The 24,036-nt window shown below is 44.8% G+C and overlaps 1 protein-coding gene across 4 annotated transcripts in view; it reads right to left on the minus strand.

Annotated features, from left to right (window-relative positions):
- Positions 1-24,036, minus strand: part of PI4KA (phosphatidylinositol 4-kinase alpha) — a 548,133-nt gene that overhangs the window by 121,083 nt on the left and 403,014 nt on the right. For all 4 annotated transcript variants that reach the window (XM_085633226.1, XM_085633227.1, XM_085633225.1 and 1 more), the window contains 4 exons: positions 15,739-15,894; positions 15,258-15,337; positions 7,614-7,807; positions 6,267-6,357 (listed from right to left, as the gene is read on the minus strand). In XM_085633226.1, the coding sequence (XP_085489352.1) occupies positions 6,267-6,357; positions 7,614-7,807; positions 15,258-15,337; positions 15,739-15,894 (521 nt within the window). The remainder of the gene's footprint in view (positions 1-6,266; positions 6,358-7,613; positions 7,808-15,257; positions 15,338-15,738; positions 15,895-24,036) is intronic.

A 24,036-nucleotide genomic window follows, 5' to 3' on the forward strand; every position in this document is an offset into this window, starting at 1 on the left:
AAGAAGCATCGCAACTGACGACGGACGCACTGGTGCCGGAGAGAGGACAGAGAGAGAGGAAGCAGCGACGGTGGAACAGGGAGAAGACCGAAGAGAAGAAGACGAAGAAGCACAGCGTGACGAGGAGAAGTACCGGAGGAGGACGGAGCCGGAGCAGAGAAAGGCCAGAGTGACGGGGCGGAGTCCAGAAGCAGAGGACGCCGACGAGGCTCCGGACGAAGCGTGGTACGAGGAGTGGTGGACCCCACAGGAGGAGGCTGGAGAGCGGCCGCAACCAGGAAGTGTTGCGGCGGGGCCGGTGAGTGGCTAAAACCACGGGATAACGGGAGAGGGAAGCGGGTGGTAGACAAAGGGGAAGGGTTGCCTACGGGGTCACCGAGGGTTGCTTTACTTTTGGTGGTGGAACAGTGGTGCTAGCCAGAGCGTCCTGGTTTTCTTTTCTTTTCTATTTTCCCCCCCCCTGCCTTCACCGTTACAGAGAGACACACCCTCCCCAAAGGGCCCTAGACTCCCTACCTCGCTTAGACTTGGGGGGCTGTATCTAAAGAAACGTCCATACCCTGAGGAACACGGGTGCGGTGACGGGTCTGTCATTTCCTTCCATACATACAGGCCATATCCCTGACGGTCTCTCGTTTTCTTTCCTTGTCCCTCCTATGAGCCTCCCTGGGGAATCCACTGCGACAGACACCGAGTCAGCAACCAGAGGAAGAGACCGCCCCAAACCAGAAGAAGAGGACGAGATCGTGAAAGCAAGCCAAGAACCCGGGACTCTGATCCAACTCCATATCCCCTAACTAAGACAAATAAAAACCTAGCCACTGGCTCACTACATTTGGCCTCCGCGTCTGTATATCCGGCCTGCTCTCCCACAGTCTGGGATCCACTATGTAAGGGGGAGAACACTCATTGTCTCTTGTTACCCTCACACACCCCGAGAGGTGTCATGCTTCATCAGGGCGTTTGCTCCTCGTTGGGCCGGCGCCGCTATGCTTACGGGTTCCCCTGAAGGGTCGCTTTTGCGGAGATCTTTTAAGAGAACAGCCGTTTGATGAATACGGGTGTGTTGGGAGAGTGGGTCCTATGTGCACAGCGAGTGTGTGTGAGATAAAAAGTAAAAATGGATAAAGGATACTGAATAGGACAAGGTTTAATGTGTTGGTCCCTTTGCCATGCTAAAAAACCAGAAGGTTTGTGCGTTACGTCTTTGGGCTGTGAGGTGCCCTAGGTAACAGAAATGGTCAGGTCGACATGTTTCGCGCCCAGACGGTCAGAACGATCCTTGGAGCCTCCTCAGGACCAATAATAAATAGTTAGTGCAGTGCTAAGTGAAAGTGCAGAGGGGATATTCGCCCTCTGTGTGTACGGAGTGGGCTTGTGCTGTGTAACAACTCCAGCTAAGCCACAACTCAATCGTTGATTCGCCCATTAGAAAACGACCTAGATAGGGAAGGAAAGGTAGAGGGGTATATAAAAAGACACAATGCGCTAATTAGTCATAGGCATATGGCATGTGTCTGTTTTCAAAAGCGCAAAGTGCTATCTGATTACTGTGCAAGTAAACTGACGTTAGTGTTATCTTTCGCTTGGGGTGGGTCTCCAGGGGAGGGCAGTCCGTGCCTACCCAAAGGGCAGCCCGCTCATTTGCGAGCAAAATGTGGCGGGCTCACGGGTTTTCCAGGAGTGCCCCCACAACCGGGTCACACCAAGTTAGAAGTATGTATAGTGAGCAGTGTCTACATTGATAGCTAAACTCCAAACGTGACCTACCAAACCCTCCCAGGGCGGGTGGTGCATTGCGGTGTACGGCCGAGAAGTAGGGAGGCCGTGACACATATATGCGTACTACCCCGCCCCAAATGGGTGGTTCCGTACACGCTCTGTTCGTGCCACCATTTGTGGTTGCCAGAATCGTACAGACTATATACAGGTAATGTGGGTCACTGTTCCTAAGTCTCACCTCGCGTTGTATGGAGAGCTCCATGGGCTGGGGTGCCGGAAATCTGTGTAGTTACGGGAGTTTTTGAAGCATAACCGGTGCGTCTTAGCACCTACCCGACCTGGCCCCCGCCCGTATGGTGGAGGAAGAGGCGGTCCTTAAAGTAAGGTTCTTTTCGGCAGAGCGGGCGGTGCCCGCTTCCGGGTTCGTCATTGTAGCTGTGAGTGCGCATGGCATGGGGAATAGTGGGCTAGTCTGAGCACGTGCAGGAATAGCGATGACTGTGCATGCGCACTAGAGTGCTGTGCCTGCTAATCTACCGTGTTGCCCCTGCCTGGTATGCTGAACGTTGGCCAGACTGGAAAAAAACGGGATAAGCGGCCTAAGCTTCCTTGGTTGTGGGTATTAGGGTGTATGATGGTGTTTAGCTAACCACCGCATAAATCGCCACAAGCGGGTTCATTAAGGTCGATGTGGTCAAATAAAGATAGTCTAAGACAGCGCTCTTAGTGTCATCTCTTGTAAGGCTCAGTTGTGTGTGGCTCAGTGTCGCATCTATCACTAAGGTGGTGCATGGGTAAGTGTGGATTCTTACAGGGGGTGCGGAATGTGGTGTATACCGTCCACCCACCAGTACCCTATTAGTTAGTGTGCTGTCTGCACCTAGGGATCAGTTGGTCTACAAGAGATGTGTCGGTAGAATAAGGTGTGTAGCACTACTCAATGTACATAGGGATATTTTGATGTTGCTCACACTACATGCAGGGGTATCCCCAGTACTCAACCCCATACGTTGAGCGGATAGCGAAACTGTGGGGTTTCGGTACAGTGTCACAGATCAACCCACGGTATCTCATCATTGAGACTGTGTATGTGGGTACCTCATACGGGCAGTTCCTCAGGATCCGGAGGAGCTGGAGTGACATCCAGGATTTTGAGGAACAAGCCAAATCACTCACCAGGAATCTCCAAGAGAGGGACTACCCCTGCATGTAGTGTGAGCAACATCAACATATCCCTATGTACATTAAGTAGGGCTACACACTTCATTTTACAGACACATCTCTGGTAGACCAACTGATCCCTAGGTGCAGACAGCACACTAATAGGGTACTGGTGGATGGATGGTATACACCACATTCCGCTCCCTCCTGTAGGAACACTTACCCATGCACCACCTTAGTGATAGATGCGCCACTGAGCCAAACACCACTGAGCCTTACAAGAGTTGACTCTAAGAGCGCTGGCTTAGACTATCTTTATGTGACCACATCGATCTTAATTAACCCGCTTGTGGCGATTTATGCGGTGGTTAGCTACACACCATAATACATCCTAATACCCACAACCAAGGAAGCTTAGGTCGCTTATCCCGGTTTTTTCCAGTCTGGGCAACACAGTAGATTAGCAAGCACAGCACTCTAGTGCGCATGCGCAGTCATCGCTATTCCTGCAAGTGCGCAGACTAGCACACTATTCCCCATGCCATGAGCACTCACAGATACAATGACGAACCCGGAAGCGGGCACCGCCCACTCGGCCGAAAAGAACCTTACTTTAAGGACCGCCTCTGCCTCTAACATACGGGCGGGTGCCAGGTCGGGTAGGTGCTAAGACGTAGCTACATGGGTTTCCGGCACCCCAGCCCATGGAGCAGTTCTCCATACAACGCGAGGTGAGACTTGGGGACAGTGACCCAGATTACCTGTATATAGTATGTACGATTCTGGCAACCACAAATGGTGGCACGAACAGAGCGTGTACGGAACCACCCATTTAGGGCGGGGTAGGACGCATATACGAGTCACGGCCTCCCTACTTCTTGGCCGTACACCACAATGCACCACCCGCCCTGGGAGGGTTTGGTAGGTCACGTTTGGAGTTTAGCTATCTATGTAGACACTGCTCACTATACATACTTCTAACTTGGTGCGACCCAGGTTGTGGGGGCCCTCCTGGAAAACCCGTGAGCCCGCCACATTTTGCTCGCAAATGAGCGGGCTGGCTGCCCTTTGGGTAGGCACGGACTGCCCTCCCCTGGAGACCCACCCCAAGCGAAAGATAGCACTAACGTCAGTATACTTGCACAGTAATCAGATAGCGCTTTGCGCTTTTGAAAACAGACACATGCCATATGCCTATGACTAATTAGCGCATTGTGTCTTTTTATATACCCCTCTACTTTTCCCTCCCTATCTAGGTCGTTTTCTAATGGGCGAATCAACGATTGAGTTGTGGCTTAGCTGGAGTTGTTTCACAGCGCGAGCCCGCTCCGTACACACAGAGGGCGAATATCCCCTCTGCACTTTCACTTCGCACTGCACCAACTATTTTTTATTGGTCCTGAGGAAGCGCCAAGGATCGTTCTGATCTGTAGTGTAGTTCCCATATCCCTGATAGGTTCTGCGCATTGGAATAATATACACTATAGATTTGACATAGGACTGAGAACAGTATGTCTCTATCGAGTACATTAAACTTCATTACTTGTGTGTTCCAGCTTACTCAGAGGTCGCTAAAAACTTCTTGAATACACAAGAAGGGATTAGTTTCTGACAACCGCAATAAACATGACAACTCTGTTTCCCTTAGAGTCGGAACAATCTCGGAACCGTGGAAACAATAGATAACAGTTTCAATCAGTCAATCGTGCATGCTTCGTTTCTACAGAGTTGCACAGAAATAGAGAGATGGGTTTCAATAAAAAGGGTTTATTGAACAGTCTTATTTCTCATGCAAGACATATGAACTGCTACAATCGTAAGACAGGCTGCAAAGTACAATATGTACAGAGTTAGCAGTAAGATAAAATAATACTGCAATAGCATGGTTTGTAGCTATGACATATATTAATTAAAATACATACATAAATAACACAGGCTAAAAGGTGAATACTCATCTGATGCTTCTAAATAGTTCTACCCCAGTGTACCTAACCTAAGTGTAGTACGAGGTAAGAAGTATGTGCTGTTTTCTAAAGTATAGCTAGCTATAGCTATAGTTTTAGTTTTGCCAAGAGTTGCCAAAAGTTTCTCTAAGTTCTAGTCTGCTCCATACCTTAGAATGTGCGAGGTTGGAATCTCTTTTCCGGGACTCGATATCTAACACCCCGCAAGGGGAGTCAGAAACAATGGAGCTGGATTCTCTGCGAAGGAGGATGACAGCGTCTGGTCAGTGCGTCAGGCTGGAACTCTATTTCCTTTCGAACTTGCCGTGGCACACCGCAAGTAGGCAGTCGAGCCGGATCGTGCCAGAACCGTGGTTTGCCAGGGCAAGTGCAGGTATATTTATACCTTGAAGGTGTTTAGGAATGCCTGTATTGACGTAAAAGTCGGGCATCGGAACGTCATGTATGAACCCCTAAGGAATAGATGTTCATACATACTAAATGAGTTCTCGGAGAAATCAATATCCAAGCAAGGGAAATTCCTAAAGGCTTAAGAGTCCGGTTTTCCAAAAACTCGTGACATGGATGGACGGATGTAGGAGACCATGCCTGTATTTGGTTAGCATGGAAAATGCCTAAATAAGGGCTGGATTTTCTATGCCTAAATAAGGGCAATATGAATTGTACCTATATAAGGGCATAAATCGGGAAACCTATAAACTGAATCTAGATCTACACACAACAGGCCGTCTGGGCGCAAAACATGTCGACCTGACCATTTCTGTTACCTAGGGCACCTCACAGCCCAAAGACGTAACGCACAAACCTTCTGGTTTTTTAGCATGGCAAAGGGACCAACACATTAAACCTTGTCCTATTCAGTATCCTTTATCCTTTTTTACTTTTTATCTCACACACACTCACTGTGCACATAAGACCCACTCTCCCAACACACCCGTATTCATCAAACGGCTGTTCTCTTAAAAGATCTCCGCAAAAGCGACCCTTCGGGGGACCCATTGGGCATTGCAGCGCCGGCCCAACGAGGAGCAAACGCCCGATGATGAAGCATCACACCTCTCGGGGTGTGTGAGGGCAACAAGAGACTGAGTGTTCTCCCCCTTACATAGTGGATCTCAGCCCTTGACCTAACCCATTTCTCTTTCAGTCCTAACACGTTTTTCTCCTCTCCTTTTTGTGTGAGGGTGACTCTACAGCATCCACACCTATGGAACAGTGACCCCCTTATTTGGTTTAACGGCTTGATAGTGGAGCACGGGCACTGGACCGCAATCAGCTCCTGGTCCTCCCTCTCCCTCTTTGATACTTCAAATGTACATTGACATCATGTGTACAACTGAGAGCCCTGTTTGAGCCAGCGCCAAGGTGTGTTAGAATATGGTGCTCAGTGGTTGGCATAGGTTCAGGACTTGCACCTACCTTTATTGCCTCGGGTATTTCGCTCACTGCTCCAGGATCAAGGCGCACCAAACGAGTCACTTCTGCCCCGATGGCTTCTGTGTTTTTAAATCTGAAAACAAGAGAAAATAATTTCACGAGACAAGACTGAGGTGCACGAGACGCCTGGATTGGGTCAGCACTGGTGTGGTTGAATATGCTGAAAGGAGCATAGGATAGAATTCAGCCAGAAGCGCAGAACTCTGGATTTAACTTGGACTGAACAGGGCTGCACTAGGCCATAATTGAGGGAAAGCAGGTAAGTTGTTGGGAACCCCAGCGCTGGAGGAACAGGGGTTGCAGGTGTTCAGAGAGAGGTGCAGTAGTCAAATTATCATTTATTAACTGAACAAACCTTCTAAAAGTCAACCAATTCCATACATCTGAAAAATTTGCTCCAACAGCAACCAAGACTAAAACTGACTGCAAAAACACAATGCATTTTTAACACACAACATAGCCTAAATGAGGTCCACCATTTAAACACCTTACCACGGCAGAGACCACTTTGCAAGTCTGGATCAACATTACTTTTAAACAGATGCCATTAATACTAGCTGTCATGAAGATACTCCGTTTTAGCTTCTTCATTTCCTTTGATGCACTCATTTTCAGTTCAATTTAAGCAACAAGCCGGCTCTTTGTAATCCCGCCAATACCACCATCACATCCCAAATCGACCTACTCAGGAAAAACAAGTTTGTTTCTGAGAAGTGCACTGGTATAAGGGCACTAAAAGAAGACTGATCCAGAGGGCCCCTGCCCAGCTGGGCATTTTATTGTGACAACTCACTCAAATACACAGGCCACTGAAGAAACAGCACATAGCAAGACTCTGGGTGTGGAGTGTATTAACAGTACTGAGCTAGAGGCAAAAGGATCTGTGCACGTGGGCTTGCACCGTAACAGCCTCGTTCTTCGTCTCACGCTAACTACAAATTGACGCAAACAACATTTGCTTCTGAATCAAGATTCTAAGATGTGCAAACTTTGCACACAGGCCCAGTGAGTTCCCTGTGCAAAACACAACAGATATTACACGGAACAATTTTCAGGTGAAAAACGTGTGTGTAGGGGGTGACACTTGTGGTAAAGCCGCAACCTCACATTATTCATAACTTAGAAAGCAGCCCAGAAACAACACTAGGTAAAACCACAAGAGTGCAGTTATGGGTTTTGCAAAAACCATAGGAATCAAATGTAGCCCTAAGCCTTACAGTTCCTAGATTTCTGTTGGAGAGAAGATGTACTGCACACACTGCTGGTCTATTGTCATTCTGGCTCAAGTTTTGGAGGGCAGGAAATGTTAACAAGAGCACTCAAACATACCTCGCTGGTAGCTGCACGGCCAGGTGAGGGGAGATACTCCAGGCCAGGTTCACATTGTCCTTCCACTGCTTCTCATTCAAGGTCATGTATTTTGACCTCCAGTTGGCTACGCTGTTCTCTCCGGTCTGGTCCAATTCCATCTCAGGGGAGGACAGCGGGTTGTACCATGTGATCAGACGTTCAATCTCTGTGGCCTAAAATTGAAGGTATGGTGCAATGCACTTTAAATATAAATTTGATTTTTTTGTATAAATATAATCAGAACAACAAAGGTGGCCACAATGCCATGTAACCAGTGCCCGAGTGGCTTATCTCCTGAACCTACTGAGTCTAGACTGCTACTTCAATGGGCCGATCAGGCAGGATCATCCTGTATCTGACTGAAGGTGAGGTGCATAAAGAGAGACCATGAGTTTCCCTTGGGAAATTGATAAATGTTTAGTTTCCCAAAATGACAACCGTTCATGACCCAAAACATTTAACTTGGTTAGTCAACTGGAACGCGGAGTCAGTTTACGGAGGGTGTGGAGCAGGTTTTGTCTACCTTGCTCTGTCCACTTACACTGAAAGATCAAAGGAGTTTGCTCTACAGGGGACTGGGCCAGTCAGTATACATGGAAGAGCACACGGAAGATCTCTCTGCAGGGTGGAAGGCTTTATGGTATTTCCATTTTACTTGCATAAAAATACGAGATGGTATTCTGGATGAGGAGGGAGGAGTAAGAATATTCTATCTGTGTTACTGAGTGGACACAGGAGTTTCAACTTTAAGGGAGAATAAAAACTCTTTTGCGTAATCCCATGAATGTGCCAGGCATAACAACAAATCCAGCACAAGTCAAGAGAAACTAGCATAACAACAGTCTAAAATTAAGTCTGGCCTGTTGTCCATTAAAATTACATATGTACAACATAGTGAATTAGATCATGAGAAAATGGTTAAGTGATGTGCTGCAGTCTTGGGCACCTGGCAGATGTGATCAGCAACAGCTGCCTGTCCCTTCTCTTCCCTTCACGCGCCTTCCTTTCCAGGGACCACTTCGGAGGGATAATGCTTTCTAACTAATGTGTTGATTCCCATCCCTTGGTTGATTTTAGCACATTTCAAACTATTCAGGCTTCCCAGAACTGGGATAAAGAAGGAATATGCTACTTACCAGTATGCATCTGTTCTTGGCATGTAGAGCTGCAGATCTATACACTGTGCATAGATCGCCATCTGGTGTTGGGCCCCGATGTTTGCAGTTTGTTTTTCCTCTTGGGAATTCTTTGGAAATCACCAGTTCGGTGACTCCTCCCTTGGTTCGTATTGCGCATGGGCTTCGGCTCCATCCTCAGATTGTTTTTCGCCAGCAGGGAAAGATGGAGCGTAGTAGTAACAGTTAAGAAACCCATGTGTGTTGTATCTAAATAAGATAAACTGGAACGGATACAGGTAGCCGGGGAGGCGGGTGGGCGTTTATAGATCTGCAGCTCTACATGCCAAGAACAGATGCATACTGGTAAGTAGCATATTCCGTTCGAGGCATATGAGCTGCAGATTATAAACTGTGCATAGACTATATAGCAGTACCCAACCCTAGCGGCGACCACCGGCATCCGTTGCAGTTGTTTGGAACAGTGTTTTTAGTACAGCCTGGCCCACACTAGCTTGTTGCTTGGTTTGCACATCTACACAGTAATGTTTTGTGAAAGTGTGCGGTGTTGACCATGTCGCTGCTTTGCAGATGCCATCTAGTGGTATGTTTCCTAGAAAAGCCATAGAAGCCCCTATCTTCCTTGTAGAGTGGGCTTTAGGGGGAACAGATAGCGTTCGTTTTGCTTTGTGGTAGCAAATCTGTATGCATTTTACAATCCACCTCGCTATCCCTGATTTAGAATTAGGGTTGCCTTCTTGTGGTGGAGAGAAAGAGACAAATAGCTGTTTGGTTTTCCTGAAAGGTTGTGTACTTTGGATGTAGTAAAGTAAAGCCCTTTTAACATCCAGTGTGTGTAAAGCCCTTTCCGCAACGGTTTGAGGTTGTGAGAAAAAGACTGGTAATTTTACCGACTGGTTTAGATGGAATGGAGAAATGACTTTGGGTAGAAATTTTGGGTTGGTGCGGAGTACAACCTTGTTCTGATGCATTTGGAGAAAAGGTTCCTGTATAGTGAGTGCTTGTATTTCACTAACCCTTCTAAGGGAAGTGATGGCCACTAGGAAAGCTGTTTTCCATGTGAGAAATTGGAGCTCACATTTATGTAATGGTTCGAAAGGGGGTCCCATTAACCTTGTGAGAACTATATTCAAGTTCCAGACAGGTGAGGGTGGTACTCTGGGTGGAATTACTCTTTTGAGGCCTTCCATAAAGGTCTGGATGGCAGGCACTCTGAAAAGTGATAGGTGCTGCCTGTTCTGTAAATAAGCAGCAATTGCAGCGAGATGTAACCGAATGGAAGTATATGCTAGGTTACACCTTTGTAGATGGAGTAAGTAACATATAATGTGCTGTATGGATACATTTAAAGGATTGATTGTGTTGTTGTGACAGTAAACAACAAATCTTTTCCACTTTGCAGCATAGCATGCCCTAGTAGTAGGGGGTCTAGCTTCCCTGATAATATTCATGCAATCAGGGGGAAGGTTAAGATATCCGAATTCTAGGACCTCAGGAGCCAGATCGCAAGGTTGAGCTGAGCTGGGTCCGGGTGCCTGATCTCTCCATGGTTCTGGGTTAGGAGGCATGGTGAGAGGTGTAGCTTTTGGTGTGGTACTACCGAGAGTTCCAGCAGTGTGGTGTACCACGGTTGTCTGGCCCATGTTGGAGCTACTAGGATCAGTGTTAGGGAATGCTGTTGAAGCTTTCGTACCACTAATGGAATTAGTGGGAGAGGTGGAAAAGCGTATGCAAATTTGTTTGACCAGTTCATCCATATCGCATTGCCTTTGGACAATGGGTGTGGATATCTGGCGGCGAAGCTTGGGCATTTTTTGTTTTCGTGGGTGGCGAATAAGTCTATGTGTGGATGCCCCCACTTCTGAAAGAACGGGTGAAGAACCTGTGGGTGAAGTTCCCACTCGTGGATCTGCTGCGTCTGTCTGCTGAGCAGATCTGCCACGGTGTTTTGGACTCCTGGGACGTGTTGGGCCAGGAGAAAGATCTTTTGTGGAATTGTCCATCTCCATATGCTCTGTGCTAATCGAGAGAGCTGTGGAGAGTGTGTGCCCCCCTGTTTTTGAATGTAGTACATGGCAGTCATGTTGTCTGTGCGAATGAGGACTGCCTTGCCTGAAATCTGCGTCTGGAAGGATTTTAGGACGAGGAAGATTGCCAGTAACTCCAGATGGTTGATGTGGAGTAACTTCTGTTGCTGCGTCCATGTGCCCTGTGCTGTGAGATGTAACAGATGAGCTCCCCAGCCGGAGAGCGATGCGTCTGTTGTCAGGATTATTTGTGGGACCGGGTCCAGGAACGGTCGACCTCTGGAAAGGTTTGTGGTGTTCCACCACTGCAGAGAGCGATGGGTGCGACCGTCTACCAACACCAGATCTGTCAGTTGTCCCTGGGCCTGGTTCCACTGGCGCGCTAAGCACTCTTGGAGTGGACGCATCTGGAGTCTTGCATGGGGCACTATGAAGATGCAAGAGGTCATCATCCCTATCAGTTGCATAAACACTCTTGCTGGGAGAGAGTGTTGACATATGAATTTGTGACGCAGAGCCTATATTTTTGCAATCCTGGCAGGATTGGGATAGGCTATGGCTTTTGAGGTGTCTATGGTGGCACCGAGGTATTGTTTTGTGTGTGATGGTACCAGGTGGGATTTTTGATGGTTCACCGTGAAACCTAGCTGGTGAAGTAGTTGGACTGTAGCGGCGGTATGTTGCACACATTGTTCGTAGGACGTGGCTTTTATTAGCCAGTCGTCCAGATACGGGAAGACGTGAATGCGCTGTCTTCCGAGGTGTGCAGCCACTACTGCTAGGCACTTGGTGAATACCCTTGGTGCTGTTGTTACCCCGAACGGGAGCACCTTGAACTGGTAGTGTTGTTCGTCCACCACAAATCTGAGGTACTTTCTGTGAGACTGATGTACTGGGATGTGAAAGTATGCGTCTTTCAAGTCCAGAGTGGTGAGGAAATCGTTCTGGGAGAGGAGTGGAAGAACCTGTTGTAGGGTTACCATGTGAAAATGGTCTGAATGTATGTAAGTGTTTAGAGGTCTGAGATCTAGGATAGGTCGTAGAGTCTCGTCTGTCTTTGGAATCAGAAAGTACAGGGAGTAGACCCCTAAATTTTGTTGATTTATGGGGACCTGCTCTATGGCTCCTTTTTGCAGGAGGGAGATCACCTCTTGTTTCAGTAGCGTAGTATGTTCTTGAGACATAGGGCGGTGCCTGGGTGGAATGTTTGGGGGGGTAGATGTCAATTCTAGGCAATACCCTGACTGAATCATTTGTGTCACCCATCTGTCTGAGGGGATTGTCTCCCAGACGTGAAGGAAATGTTGAATTCTGCCCCCGACCGGAGTGGAATGGTCTGGAGGGAGCGGGGGAAAGTCATTGGGTAGTAGGTGTGGCAGAGCGGGCGGTATTTGTTTTGCCTCTGCCCTTATTATTATTGCCTCTGTATCCGCCTCTTTGATAACCCTTTGTGAAGGTAGATTGAGGAGGGGATTTGTAGGACGTGGATGCACTATCCGAGGAGTAGCCTCTGCCCGTGCCTCGAAAGGAAGAGTGGCGAAAGGAGCGCCTAGGAGTGTGTGACTGTAGGTCTCCCATGGATTTCGCCGTGTCAGTATCTTTTTTCATCTTTTCGAGGGCTTCGTCAACTTTTGGGCCAAATAGATGATCTTGGTCAAATGGGTGGTTCAATATAGAGGCTTGTACCTCAGGTTTAAAACCTGAAACTCTGAGCCAGGCATGGCGACGGAGAAGGACACTGGTGTTTATGGCCCTGGAGGCTGTATCTGCTGCATCTAGGGCACAGCGAATAGAGGTATTAGTTATTATTTTCCCCTCTTGGATCAATTCATTAGCCCTGTTCTTGTATTTTTCAGGGAGATGGTGCATGATGGCCTCTAACTCATCATAATGCGCCCTGTCGTATCTGGCCAATAGCGCTTGCGTGTTGGCGATACGCCATATGTTGGCGGCTTGTGACGCACTGCGCTTCCCTGACGCGTCTAGGAGCTTGGACTCTTTGTCAGGTGGTGGTGCTTCGCCTGACGCCTGAGAATTTGAGCGCTTCCTAGCCGTAGATACAACTAGGAAATCCAATGGTGCAGGGCCTTTAATGTATGAAGGGTCTGTGGGCGGCTTTGTATTTTTTCTCTATACGGGGCTTTAGGACCCCGGCCCTGACTGGGTCTTTAAAGACCTCCGGTGCATGTTTAATCCCTTTAACATAGGTAGGATGGCAGTAGACCTATGTGTGTCGTCAAAGGTGTCTAGGAGAAAATCTTCCTCTACTGGGTCAGTATGTAACTCCACCCCGTGGTAGTGTGCCGCCCTTTGTAATAGGTGGTGAAAACCTAAGGAATCTTCAGGTGGGGATGGCCTATATGGGGAAAGGTCATCCTGTGGGACATCTGGGATGTCCGGATTATTATAGTCGCCCCATGGGTCTGGAGATCCAGTAGGGGTGGGATCCTGTGGCACATCTGCTGGATCATAATATGGGTCTCCTAAGTCGTCTGGAACAGGAGACAAGGTTGGGGAACGATGAGGCGGGGGTGGAGAGGGTAGAGGTGAGGAGGGTGGAGGAGGAGGAGAAGGCACTCTGAAAGGGGAGGTAGCAGTGTCTTTCCTCTTTGGAGGTGGAGGTGGAGCTGGTTTGTCCAAGTGTCTCTTTTTTGTAGACAATGTCAAATGTCCAGTTTTAGGATCCTTGGTGAGTGTCTTTTGGAGAGGATCCGGTGTGAAAAGTTCTTGCGGCACTGGTTGTTCGGTCGGCGCTGAAGTTTTCGGGGCCGACGGCTTTTTAGGCTTGTCTAAGCCGTGTTTCTTTGGGACCTCCGATTTTTTGGTCGGCGCCGAAGAAGGCTTCGGCACGGGAGTGTCGGTGCCGCGGGCCTTGTGATGTTTGGTCGGCACCGGCAGGGCAGGTTTCGACACCGAAGGCTTTGGTACTGGGTTTGGTGTGGAGATGGAGGCCGATCTTTTCTTCGGTGCCGAAGGGTGTTTTTCGGTACCGATGGTAGGCTGGCTCGAGCCCGAGCTGCCGGAAGGCTTAATAGGCTTCTTTACCGGGCCCGAAGGTGGGGTGTGAGAAGCAGTATCCTTGGTCTTGCCTAGGCCCGAAGGCGAAGGTGTGACCGAAGCCTTTTTGGATATCGGCGTGGGTGTGGGAGGGGGTATTGTACTCACGACCCTCTGCGCCGGGGTGATGTCCTCCACATCTGAGTCGTCGGCCTCGGAAGCACTGACGAGGTCGTCGTCCTCTTCTTCGATGTTCTGCTGTCCCGGAGCTTCGACGTCGTCCCCGAAGATGTCGACTGGAGCGGAGGTCGAGGAGTGCGCCATGTTGCGTCTAGCCCGTCGATCTCGAATAGTCTTTTTAGAGCGAAAAGACTTGCAGGTAGGACAGTCTCGGGCCTCGTGTTCAGGGGAGAGGCAGAGGTTGCACACCTCATGAAGATCTATACACGCCCACCCGCCTCCCCGGCTACCTGTATCCGTTCCAGTTTATCTTATTTAGATACAACACACATGGGTTTCTTTACTGTTACTACTACGCTCCATCTTTCCCTGCTGGCGAAAAACAATCTGAGGATGGAGCCGAAGCCCATGCGCAATACGAACCAAGGGAGGAGTCACCGAACTCGTGACTTCCAAAGACTTCCCCAGAGGAAAAACAAACTGCAAACATCCGGGCCCAACACCAGATGGCGATCTATGCACAGTGTATAGATCTGCAGCTCATATGCCTCGAACATATCTATTTTCATATACAGACTCCCTCCAGCCTGCTATATCTGTGGGACTTTGTCTCTGGTGTATGGTGTCAGAATGAAGACTAAGCACACCGCAGCTTAAAACATAGTTTGAGTGTCTTGTTTCTATTAGTACTAGACATTAGTTAACCATTTATATGGTTTGAAACGTGTCTGTTAACGTTATTCTTGCCCCGGATTTCCCCCTGGTTCTGTATGATACTTGCTGACACTAGCATGCTGACCTACTGCGGAGGTTAGATATGTATTCTGGCAACACATGCTATGGGTTTCTTACCTATCCTGGTAAACGCAAATAAATAATTGCTTTAAAGACAGATTCTAGCAAGCATTTTAAAGTGAGATAACAAAAGAATGAGGGTATGCACTGCACACTCCAAGCACTGCTGGCCGCTAGATGTTCTGCCACTACTTGGTTCGACCTGACAGTAGTGATTGCACAGGTCCACTAGACACAGGTGCAAGATTTTAGCCCGTTCCCCAGCACCCCATAATTTTGGCAGAAGAGGGAACTAAGAGCCAATAAAAGAGATAATTAATTTGCAGAGGACGGAAAAATAGAAGTCAGATTTACACCTTGGGCTACCTTATTTTAAAGGTGGCCACCAGGATTGTAAAACAACATCTGCCTTAACAAAATTAGACCACCCCCCTGCAGCTCTTGAGGGTATGGAAAAACTAACACAAACAGGCAGGACAAAACCTTACCAGCAAGGATAGCAGCAGAGTCCTTCGCTTCATGTAGTACTTGTGCAGCTGGGTACCACGATTAGTTTTCTTGGACATACCTTGTGGAACAATGAGAAAGATGTAAAATGAAAATATACTATAGAAATACCAGTCACACCAGGCATTGAACATGCACCTCTAACAACCGCACTGGCTGCTCTACATTCCATCTGTTTAGGCTACCTATGCCGCCATAGATAGAACCAATAAATGCAAACCAGTCTCAGTTATCTTTTGAATTACCAAGTTTCAGACATCAAGATCAACTGGGCATTTCAACACTACGACAGGTGGTATCTTCCTATTACAACTCACTTACCACAAGACCCACACAATTATATTGTCAGGGGCCAAGTCTTAAACCTCAAGTGCATAATGAAAGCACAAATGTTTTTTTACAGTTATGAAACAAGTCGACACGAGTCCCTGGCTCGCAGAATTAACCCATCCTGGCACAGACCTGATTTTTTCGACATGGTGGACATGCCACTAGACAGCGGGTAGGTATTAATCCAGCCCTGTGCAGTCTGTTGTCGAGCACCAACTGTCACATCAAGTGTACTCCGGGCAACATCGGACATCACGGACAGGCTGTTCATGGAGGGCTCCTGGTTGTCTGCCATGAAAACGAAGCACAACGTTAGTTTTGTTTTTGAGGCGTTTAAAGGTCATAGTCAGAATAAGAATTATAATGCATATGGACGACAGGAATGTGGAAATCTTGATTATGAACAAACACATCTATAACAGTAACAAATGAAAAGTCATTTATCGGTTTAAAAAAAGCACTTGGGTTGGTTGGTGTGGGTGGAACAGTGGAGACCCATGTACCATTTTCTGCTATTCAAACACTGCCATCTTTTCCTTTCTTTTGCTTTTTTCATGACTGTCCCTGTCCATCCATCTTTTTTTCATCTTTGTGGTTCTTGTGCTAGTAGCCCTCCCTCTTTTTGTTACCCACATGTCCCTAACTTAGGTAAGTAAATGGGAATAATTATTAGGAAAGTGTGCTGCAAAAATATTGAAGTCAAAATCTCCATATATTGGGTTTCAATGCTTTTGATGCAAATATTTTTGCTTTTTTCTATAAATGCAGAAAATGTCTGTACTGACTAGTTTTAAAATGTAGCATTTTTCCTTTTTATGGTAAGCATATATCTCGCCTGCCCCAAATGATATAAGCTTCAAACAGTGGAAGTGACTTTTCTTCCAATGTACCTTCCATTGCCGTTTTCGTAACTCAAGTCTTTCACAAAGACATAATGGTCTAAATTCAGGGATACAGCCCAATGCTCTGTATCCACAATAAGATAGCGGAAGACTTTACAGTCACACACACATTCCATCCCATAAATGGCTGTAGCTGGTGAATTACAAACAGACCTAGATATGCATCGGCTGCTAGACATGCACCAACCTAGTGTTCGTCTGGAACGGAACACAAATGAGAAGGACTTTCTGGATGCCACTGAGAACATCAGAATGACAGGAAACAAGGGACATGATGGCATACTAATTAACCCTGCTGGACCAGTCTGATGAATATAATGGTAATGAGATAGAATATCGAGGCGAAAAAATTTGAACTACATTAATAACGAGTTGGAAATATCATGGAGTGGAAATATCGAGTGCATGAATATCGTTGTCAAGAATATCGATTTGAAGGTAAGTAATATTGAGTAAAAAAATATAGAAGTCATTATTATCATTTGCAAAAATAGTTGTTAATTTTCTGTAAAAAAAAAAATAGCGTTGTTTAAAATATCGATTTTTTAATTAGTGTTATGTATTTTAGTATATATTTTAAATGAATATCTTGCAATTTTTTTTGTGTAAGTATTGTTTATGTTTTTTCATATATGTGTTAAATTTCTAGTAGTTATTACATTTAATTTAATAAAATTTTGCGTCTTTTAGTTCCGTAGCGGGTTGTGAGTTTATAGGGGAATAGGGTGGGAAGTAATTGAATTATAATAAATTAATGATCATATTTTATTTGATTATATTTATTTAATTGATATTTAATTGTGAAGTAATTTATTTTTAATTAATTAATTAGTTAATATTAATTAATTGATAATTCATTATGGTAATTGCGTAATTTTTTTAGGTGCGGGTTATGGGGCTAATAGGGGTAAAGGGTGAAAAGTAATTTATTTTCAGTTAATAATTAGTTGTTAATATTAATGAATTCATAATTCATTATGGTAATTGTGTTTTTTTTTAAGGTGCGGGTTGTGGAGTTAATAGGGGCAAAGGGTAGGAAGTAATTTATTTTAAATTAATTATTAGTGATAATATTAATTAATTGATAATTATGTTAATTGTTTAATCACTTTTTTGGGGGTGTGCGTTATGGGTTTCTATGGGTAAAGGGTGGGGAGTAAATTCATTTTACTTAATTTATAATTAGTTGTTAAATACTATTACTTATTTCATTGAAAATAAATTTTAATTGTGTATTTAATGTTTTTATAGTTCAATTTTAGGTGCGGTGGTAGGGATTATAGGAGTAAAGGGTGGGAAGTTAATTTTAATTAATTATAATTTGTTTTTTAATTAATAATATTTGTTTAATTGATAACTATGTTAATTGTGCGGATACATTTTTTTTACATTTTAGATGTGGGTTCTGGGTTTTGTAGGGGCATGGGGTGGGAAGTAAATCAATTTTAAGCAATTAATAATTATATTAAAATTAATAATTATTATTAATTTAATAATTAATTGTGTTGAGTGCCTTGTGTGGGTATATTGTAGGAAGTACATTGATTATATTTAATTAATATTTAATTAATGAAAATTAATTTGTTGATGAATATTTATATTAATAGTGTAAATAATTGTTTAGGTGCAGGTTGTGAGTTTTGTGGTGTTATAGGGTGGGAAGTAACAAAACTAAATGTATGTAATAATTACTGTTCTTGTTTAGAAATAATTTCTAAATCATTTTTGTATTTTATTTATAATATTTGTAGGTATTTGTGATATGTATTTAACATTATGTTTTTACTTTATATATTTTTTCAACATATTTATATATTGTTGTATTTACTCAGTTTTTTTAAAAATATTTCTTTTGTTGAAGATATTTTTTTTGTTTTTAATGTTGAACTGGCTGTAGTGGGAATAGTAAATTTTTCCCCTCCGCAAACCAATGCTTTCCCTACAATTGCACTGACTGGAGTGGGACTAGTAATTTTTTCCCCTTCTCTATCCAACGCTTTCCCTACTGTTGCACTCACTGGAGTGGGAATAGTAATTTGTATCCCTACGCTATCCAACAATTTCCCTACTGTTGCATTTACTGGAGTGGGAATAGAAAATTTTACCCCACCGCAATCCAACACTTTCCCTGATGTTGCACTGACTGGAGTGGGAATTGCTTTTTTTTTGCTAATTATAAATTTTATTGCTGTGTTAAATGTGGTGGGAATAGCAAATTGTAGTATCTTGTAATATTATATTTTATGCAATTTTATATTTATTGTAGTTAGAATAGTAATCTTATTTTTTTGTGTTGTAAAATATTTTGTTACGGTTGTGATATTTTAGTGGGAGTAATTATGTTTATTTAGTTGATTTATTTTCTATTTTTAATGTGGTAGGAAGTATATATATATATATTCACTTAAAAAACCATAGGTTTCACACATGTTATAGTTAGCTGGACATTTCACTCGTAAAAAACCAATGAAATTCCCCCGTTATAGTTAGTTCAGATAACTATAACTCGCGCGCCGGCAATCCACTGCTCATGACGTCACATATTACATCACTCATGACATCACTGATGACATCATCCTTGTGATAGAGTGGCGGTCGCGCGAGTTATAGTTATCTGAACTAACTATAACGGGGGAATTTCATTGGTTTTTTACGAGTGAAATGTCCAGCTAACTAGAACATATGTAAAACCTATGGTTTTTTAAGTGAATTTGCAAGGTTTTTTAAATGCTAATTCCTAACTATAACGTGTGTGAAACCTATAGTTTTTTAAGTGAATTTGTAAGGTTTTTTAAATGCTAAGTTATGTATGTATTATTATATTTTTTATATATTTATTTTACAATAAACTACCTATATATATAGTTATAGATTGACTGTATCCTGTAATATGGAATGGGATACAGGGTTAGGGTGCGCGCACCGTGCGCGCTTATAGATATTTATGTACTTTTAAATGCAATTTTCTCAGGAACTACTGAACAGATTGACACCATATATGCAAAAGGCACATGCCTGACCTGAGGACTACCTCTTTGCCAAATTTCAAGTAATTCTGTTAAGCTGTTCGGACTGTACCTTCGACTAAAGGTCCTATGGGAAAATACATGGGGAAAACGCGTTTTGGGACCCCCCTTTTTCCTCAGCCCCCGCTTGACGAATCACCCCGAGACTTTCAGGGTAGGAGCGGAGCGGAGCGCCCCATTAGTTTTGAAAATTTCGCGAGGATTCGTCAACCGGCGCCAAAGTTATTCAAAATAGAATTTTCAGATTTCCTATGGAAACACGGTCCTAACTATAACTATCTACTGGCGACCGCCAGTAGATAATATATATATATATATATATATATATATATATATATATATATATATATATATATATATATATATATATATATATATATATATATATATATATATATATATATATATATATATATATATATATATATTTCCAATGCCGTTCACAATAATAAAGTCAGTACCTGCATGGCGGTGTCACTAATAAATGGAAATAATTTTCAAAGTCAGGTGAGTTGATGTGTGCTGGAAGGGATTCGAGGTGAATTATTTTCATCATTGATCGTGCTGGCTGGATTTCATGTTTATTTACGTCCTACGAACAATGTACAGCAATGCGCAATGAGAACATCAACTCACCTGACTTTGAAAATTATTTCCATTTATTAGTGACACGCTGGTTGTGATTTGGCATTGTCCTGGAAAGTTCTGGCTGCATCGTTCTGTATAACCTGAAGCTTTCTGGTGACATACGCGGGGCTGCCAAGATAAAGTGAGTTGCCATAATCCAAGCGCGACAGAATGAGCCCTTGTATCACTAGTCAACAGGTTTCATTAGGAAGCTATTTAGTTGTCTTTCTAAGAGCTCATAGAAGTCCAAAGCACGTTCCTGCCAATTTCTTGGCTTGAGATGCCATGGTAAGATCCTTATCTAGGAATACTTCCTCTTTTGGAAAGGGACGATCACAGTAGCATGGGGGCCCGAAAGATTATCCCAAAGGGAGGGGTTGTTCCTGACCACCATGACCTTTGTCTTGTCGCCATTTAATTTAAGGGGACTATTATACATCGAAGTATTCACCTGTTCCGTGCAGGCGGCTAATTGGCCTCAATTTGGCAGATGTTAGACGCAAGAGAGACGACAATCTGAGTATCGTAAGCGTATGAGACCATTGTGAAACCTGTTAAACAGATAATGTCCTCTAGGGGGCGCAGATCTACATAAAAAAGAGTAGGGCTCAAGGAAAAGACCTGTGGTACTCCGCATTTAAGCTGATAGGCCTCCAACAGGCAAGGCCACTCCTTGACCTGGAAACTTCTTTTTTCCAGAAAGGAGGTCAGCCAATTTAGCACATTGCCTGTGATTCCTAGCGCTTCCAACCTGCTTAGAAGAATAGGGTGGGAAACAGTGCCGAAAACTGTGCTTAAATCCAAAACGATAAGCGTGGCTGAACCACCTTGATCCAATATTCTCCTACGGTCTTCCGTGGCTAGTAGGAGAACCGTCTAGGTATCATACCCCAGTCTAAAACTGGTTTGAGTTCGATGTTTACAAGTAACTGGTCAAGTAACCATTGACCACCTTTTCTAAAATCTTGCTTACACCAGGAGGCAGAGATATAGGCCTATAATTCTTTGCCTTGTCAGGATCCAAGGAAAGTTCTTTCAGCAGTGGACTGACAACCGCGTGTTTCTAGCAGTCAGGGACTTGTCCTTTTTCCAATGAGAGATTGTATAGGTTGGTCAAGGCTGATAAAATAATATCGCCTTCTTTCAGCAAAATGTCTATGGGGACGGATCTAAGGGGGATCCCGATTTAACTGTATTTGCTACTTCCCCCATAAGCATTGCTGTTTAGCTGAGGGAATACTGAAAAGGTGGGAGTGTCTTTACTAACTGTGTTGTAGCCATTAGTAACTGAATATGGATCCTGATCAGAGTCACTTCCCAGGGAGTCATAAATATGGCTGTCTTTAATAATAAAATAGTTGGTAAGCTCGTCACAATGTTCTCCGGAAGGGGGGCCTACCCCAGCAACTTTAAGTTTCAGGAAGGAATTTACAATCGGGTAGAATTCTTTGGAGACATGTGAGGGCTGGGTGATTCTATCAGCAATTACAGTTAGCCTATCTTTTCTAATTTCGTACTGATGGTTTTTCACAGCTCTTTTGTAAATTACCTTCTTTTCCTCATCAAAATGCAGACTCCATTTCCTTTCCTCCCTCTTACATTTTTTCTTCAACTCTCTAATTTCAGGTGTAAACCAGGTGACGCTCATCCTAATACAGTGTGACCAACTTTTTTCTTGGGATCTGAGTCTCTAAAGATAACTCAATCCAGTCCTCGAATGCCCTATAGATAGCATTGACACCTCCATCTTGTGGGTACCCTGTGAGAAAGTGGCTCTGTATATACTGTTCCCTAATAGGTACAGGGTGTACAGAGTCCACAGTCCCCCAGAGGCTGATAGAGGTCAAAGTTAGGTATGACCTTACTCTCAAAAGTGGTAGCTTGGTCGAGCAGTAAGGCAGTACCAGAGGACAGTGTAAAGCATTTATTGTACACACTCAGTCAGCAAATGGTTTCACACACTCAATAACTGAACTCTAGGCCAATGGTTTGTATATATAAAATATATGCTTGTTTTATTTTTAGAACCACAAAGGGGGTAAAAATATACTTTCTCAGAATGAGAGGTTGAATATAAATACTTTTGTTTTAAGTAATAAATTTGTGTAAACAGTCACAGTTGGTTGCAATAAACAATCCTATTTCCTAAACATAACAATGCATTGAGCTCAATGGTAAATTCAGGTTATTTGTAATAAATTACTTTTCAGATTACTTTTGGAATTCCAGGTCTGGCTCCTAGAACCAGCCTGGGGTCAGTATTCAGAATCAAGTGATGAAAGTCGACTTAATAACTGTAATGATTTTTAAATAATATTTAGCTATTTCAAAAGTTAGCACTTAGAAAATATTTCACAGAAAACATTCAATGGATCTCTATGGCAAGCAATTCAAATTGCAGGTAGAGTACTTTATCGTTACTTTAGTAATCCAGGACTGGGTGCCTAGACCCAGGACTGGGGTCCTTATCAAAAGCAGGTAAGTAATTTCGTTTGCAGAAATGGTACGATTTTAAAAGAATATTTCAAATTTGCAAAAGTAGACACTTAGAAGAAATTTCACAGAAAAGCAGACAATGGTTTCCTATGGGAGAAAAATGAGTTAGAGGTAAGTATAGTTGTGAACACTTTTCAGAGTCAGGGCTGGGCACCAAGATCCAGCACTGGGAGCTCACCTAGGAGCAGGTGAGTAAATTCGTTTTTGTCACTTGGCTGATTTTTGGTGAATTTTTGCAGTTTTGAAAAGTTCACACTTAGAAGATTTTTGAAGAAAAAGCCAGTCAATGTTACCCTATGAGGAAAATGAAGTTAGCGGTTTAAGGGTAAGTACTCGACTGGTAGTGTTGGAATTCCGGGCATGGACTCAGGGGTCCCCCAGTGTCAGGTAGGTACAGTTCGTTCACCCTCAGCGGTTTCAGGACGGCCGGGTGCAGAGAGAGTTGGGCCCAATGTTATCCTATGAGGGATAGGGGGGCCTTGGTTGGTGGCTGCTGTCTGGCAAGCCACGCGGCTGTGGGAGCTGGGCTCCTGGTCACTTACTCAGGGCAAGTGGGGAAGTAGGTTAGTGTAGAGAGGGCACTGCCAGGGCCACTCGGGCGGCTGGGTGCAGGGTGCTTTTGAGCCTTAGGGCGCTCAATGGAAATCAATGGGAAAGTTCCGGTTTGGAAAGAGGCTGCAGGCTCGGGGACGAGGATGTTTCAGGTGCCACCACCACTTCGAGAGGTAAGTTGGGTAGTTGTAGGTTAGGTGGGTACCCCGGGATTGGGCACAGGGGGTCGCAGGGCGCCGGATGCAGGGGTGCCTTTTGACGTCGGGAATCTTACCCTCTGGTTGATCGCGGCTGGGGTAGCACTTGGTTCTGAGGCTGCAGGCTTCTTCCGGGATGTCGAGGGGGGTCCTTGGGTGCCGGACTCTGGGTCACAGTCGCCGTGGGGTCGTCCTCTGGGTCTTTGTCCACTCCGGCACTGGCCAGGGTTGGCTGGTGCAGAGTGTGTTGGGTCCGCGGTCCCGGGCTGGTGCCAGGGATAGCAAATAGGTTTCTTGAGTAGAGCCTCTACTCGTGGGAGTCCCAGGGGCTTAGAGCTAAAAGGTAGCCAGGTCCTCCGGGGTTGGTGAGGTTGCTGGCCACGAGGGATGCCGCGCTGGTGCAGGTTCGAGAGTCGACAGGCCGGTAGGGCTGGGGCCAAAGCAGTTGGTGTCTTCTTCTCTTTTTAGCAGCTGCAGGGCAGGTCTTTGTTCTTCTTGCTCTTCTTGTCGTTTTCTATCTGGAATCTAAGGAAGGAAGGTTCAGGGTGCCCCTAAATACTAGATTTAGGGGCGTTACAGGTAGGTGAAGGCCAGGGACCAATGGGTCCTTGTCCTGGGGTGGGTACACCC

Source organism: Triturus cristatus, chromosome 11 (genome assembly GCF_964204655.1).
Source record: "Triturus cristatus chromosome 11, aTriCri1.1, whole genome shotgun sequence".
Taxonomy (NCBI): domain Eukaryota; kingdom Metazoa; phylum Chordata; class Amphibia; order Caudata; family Salamandridae; genus Triturus; species Triturus cristatus.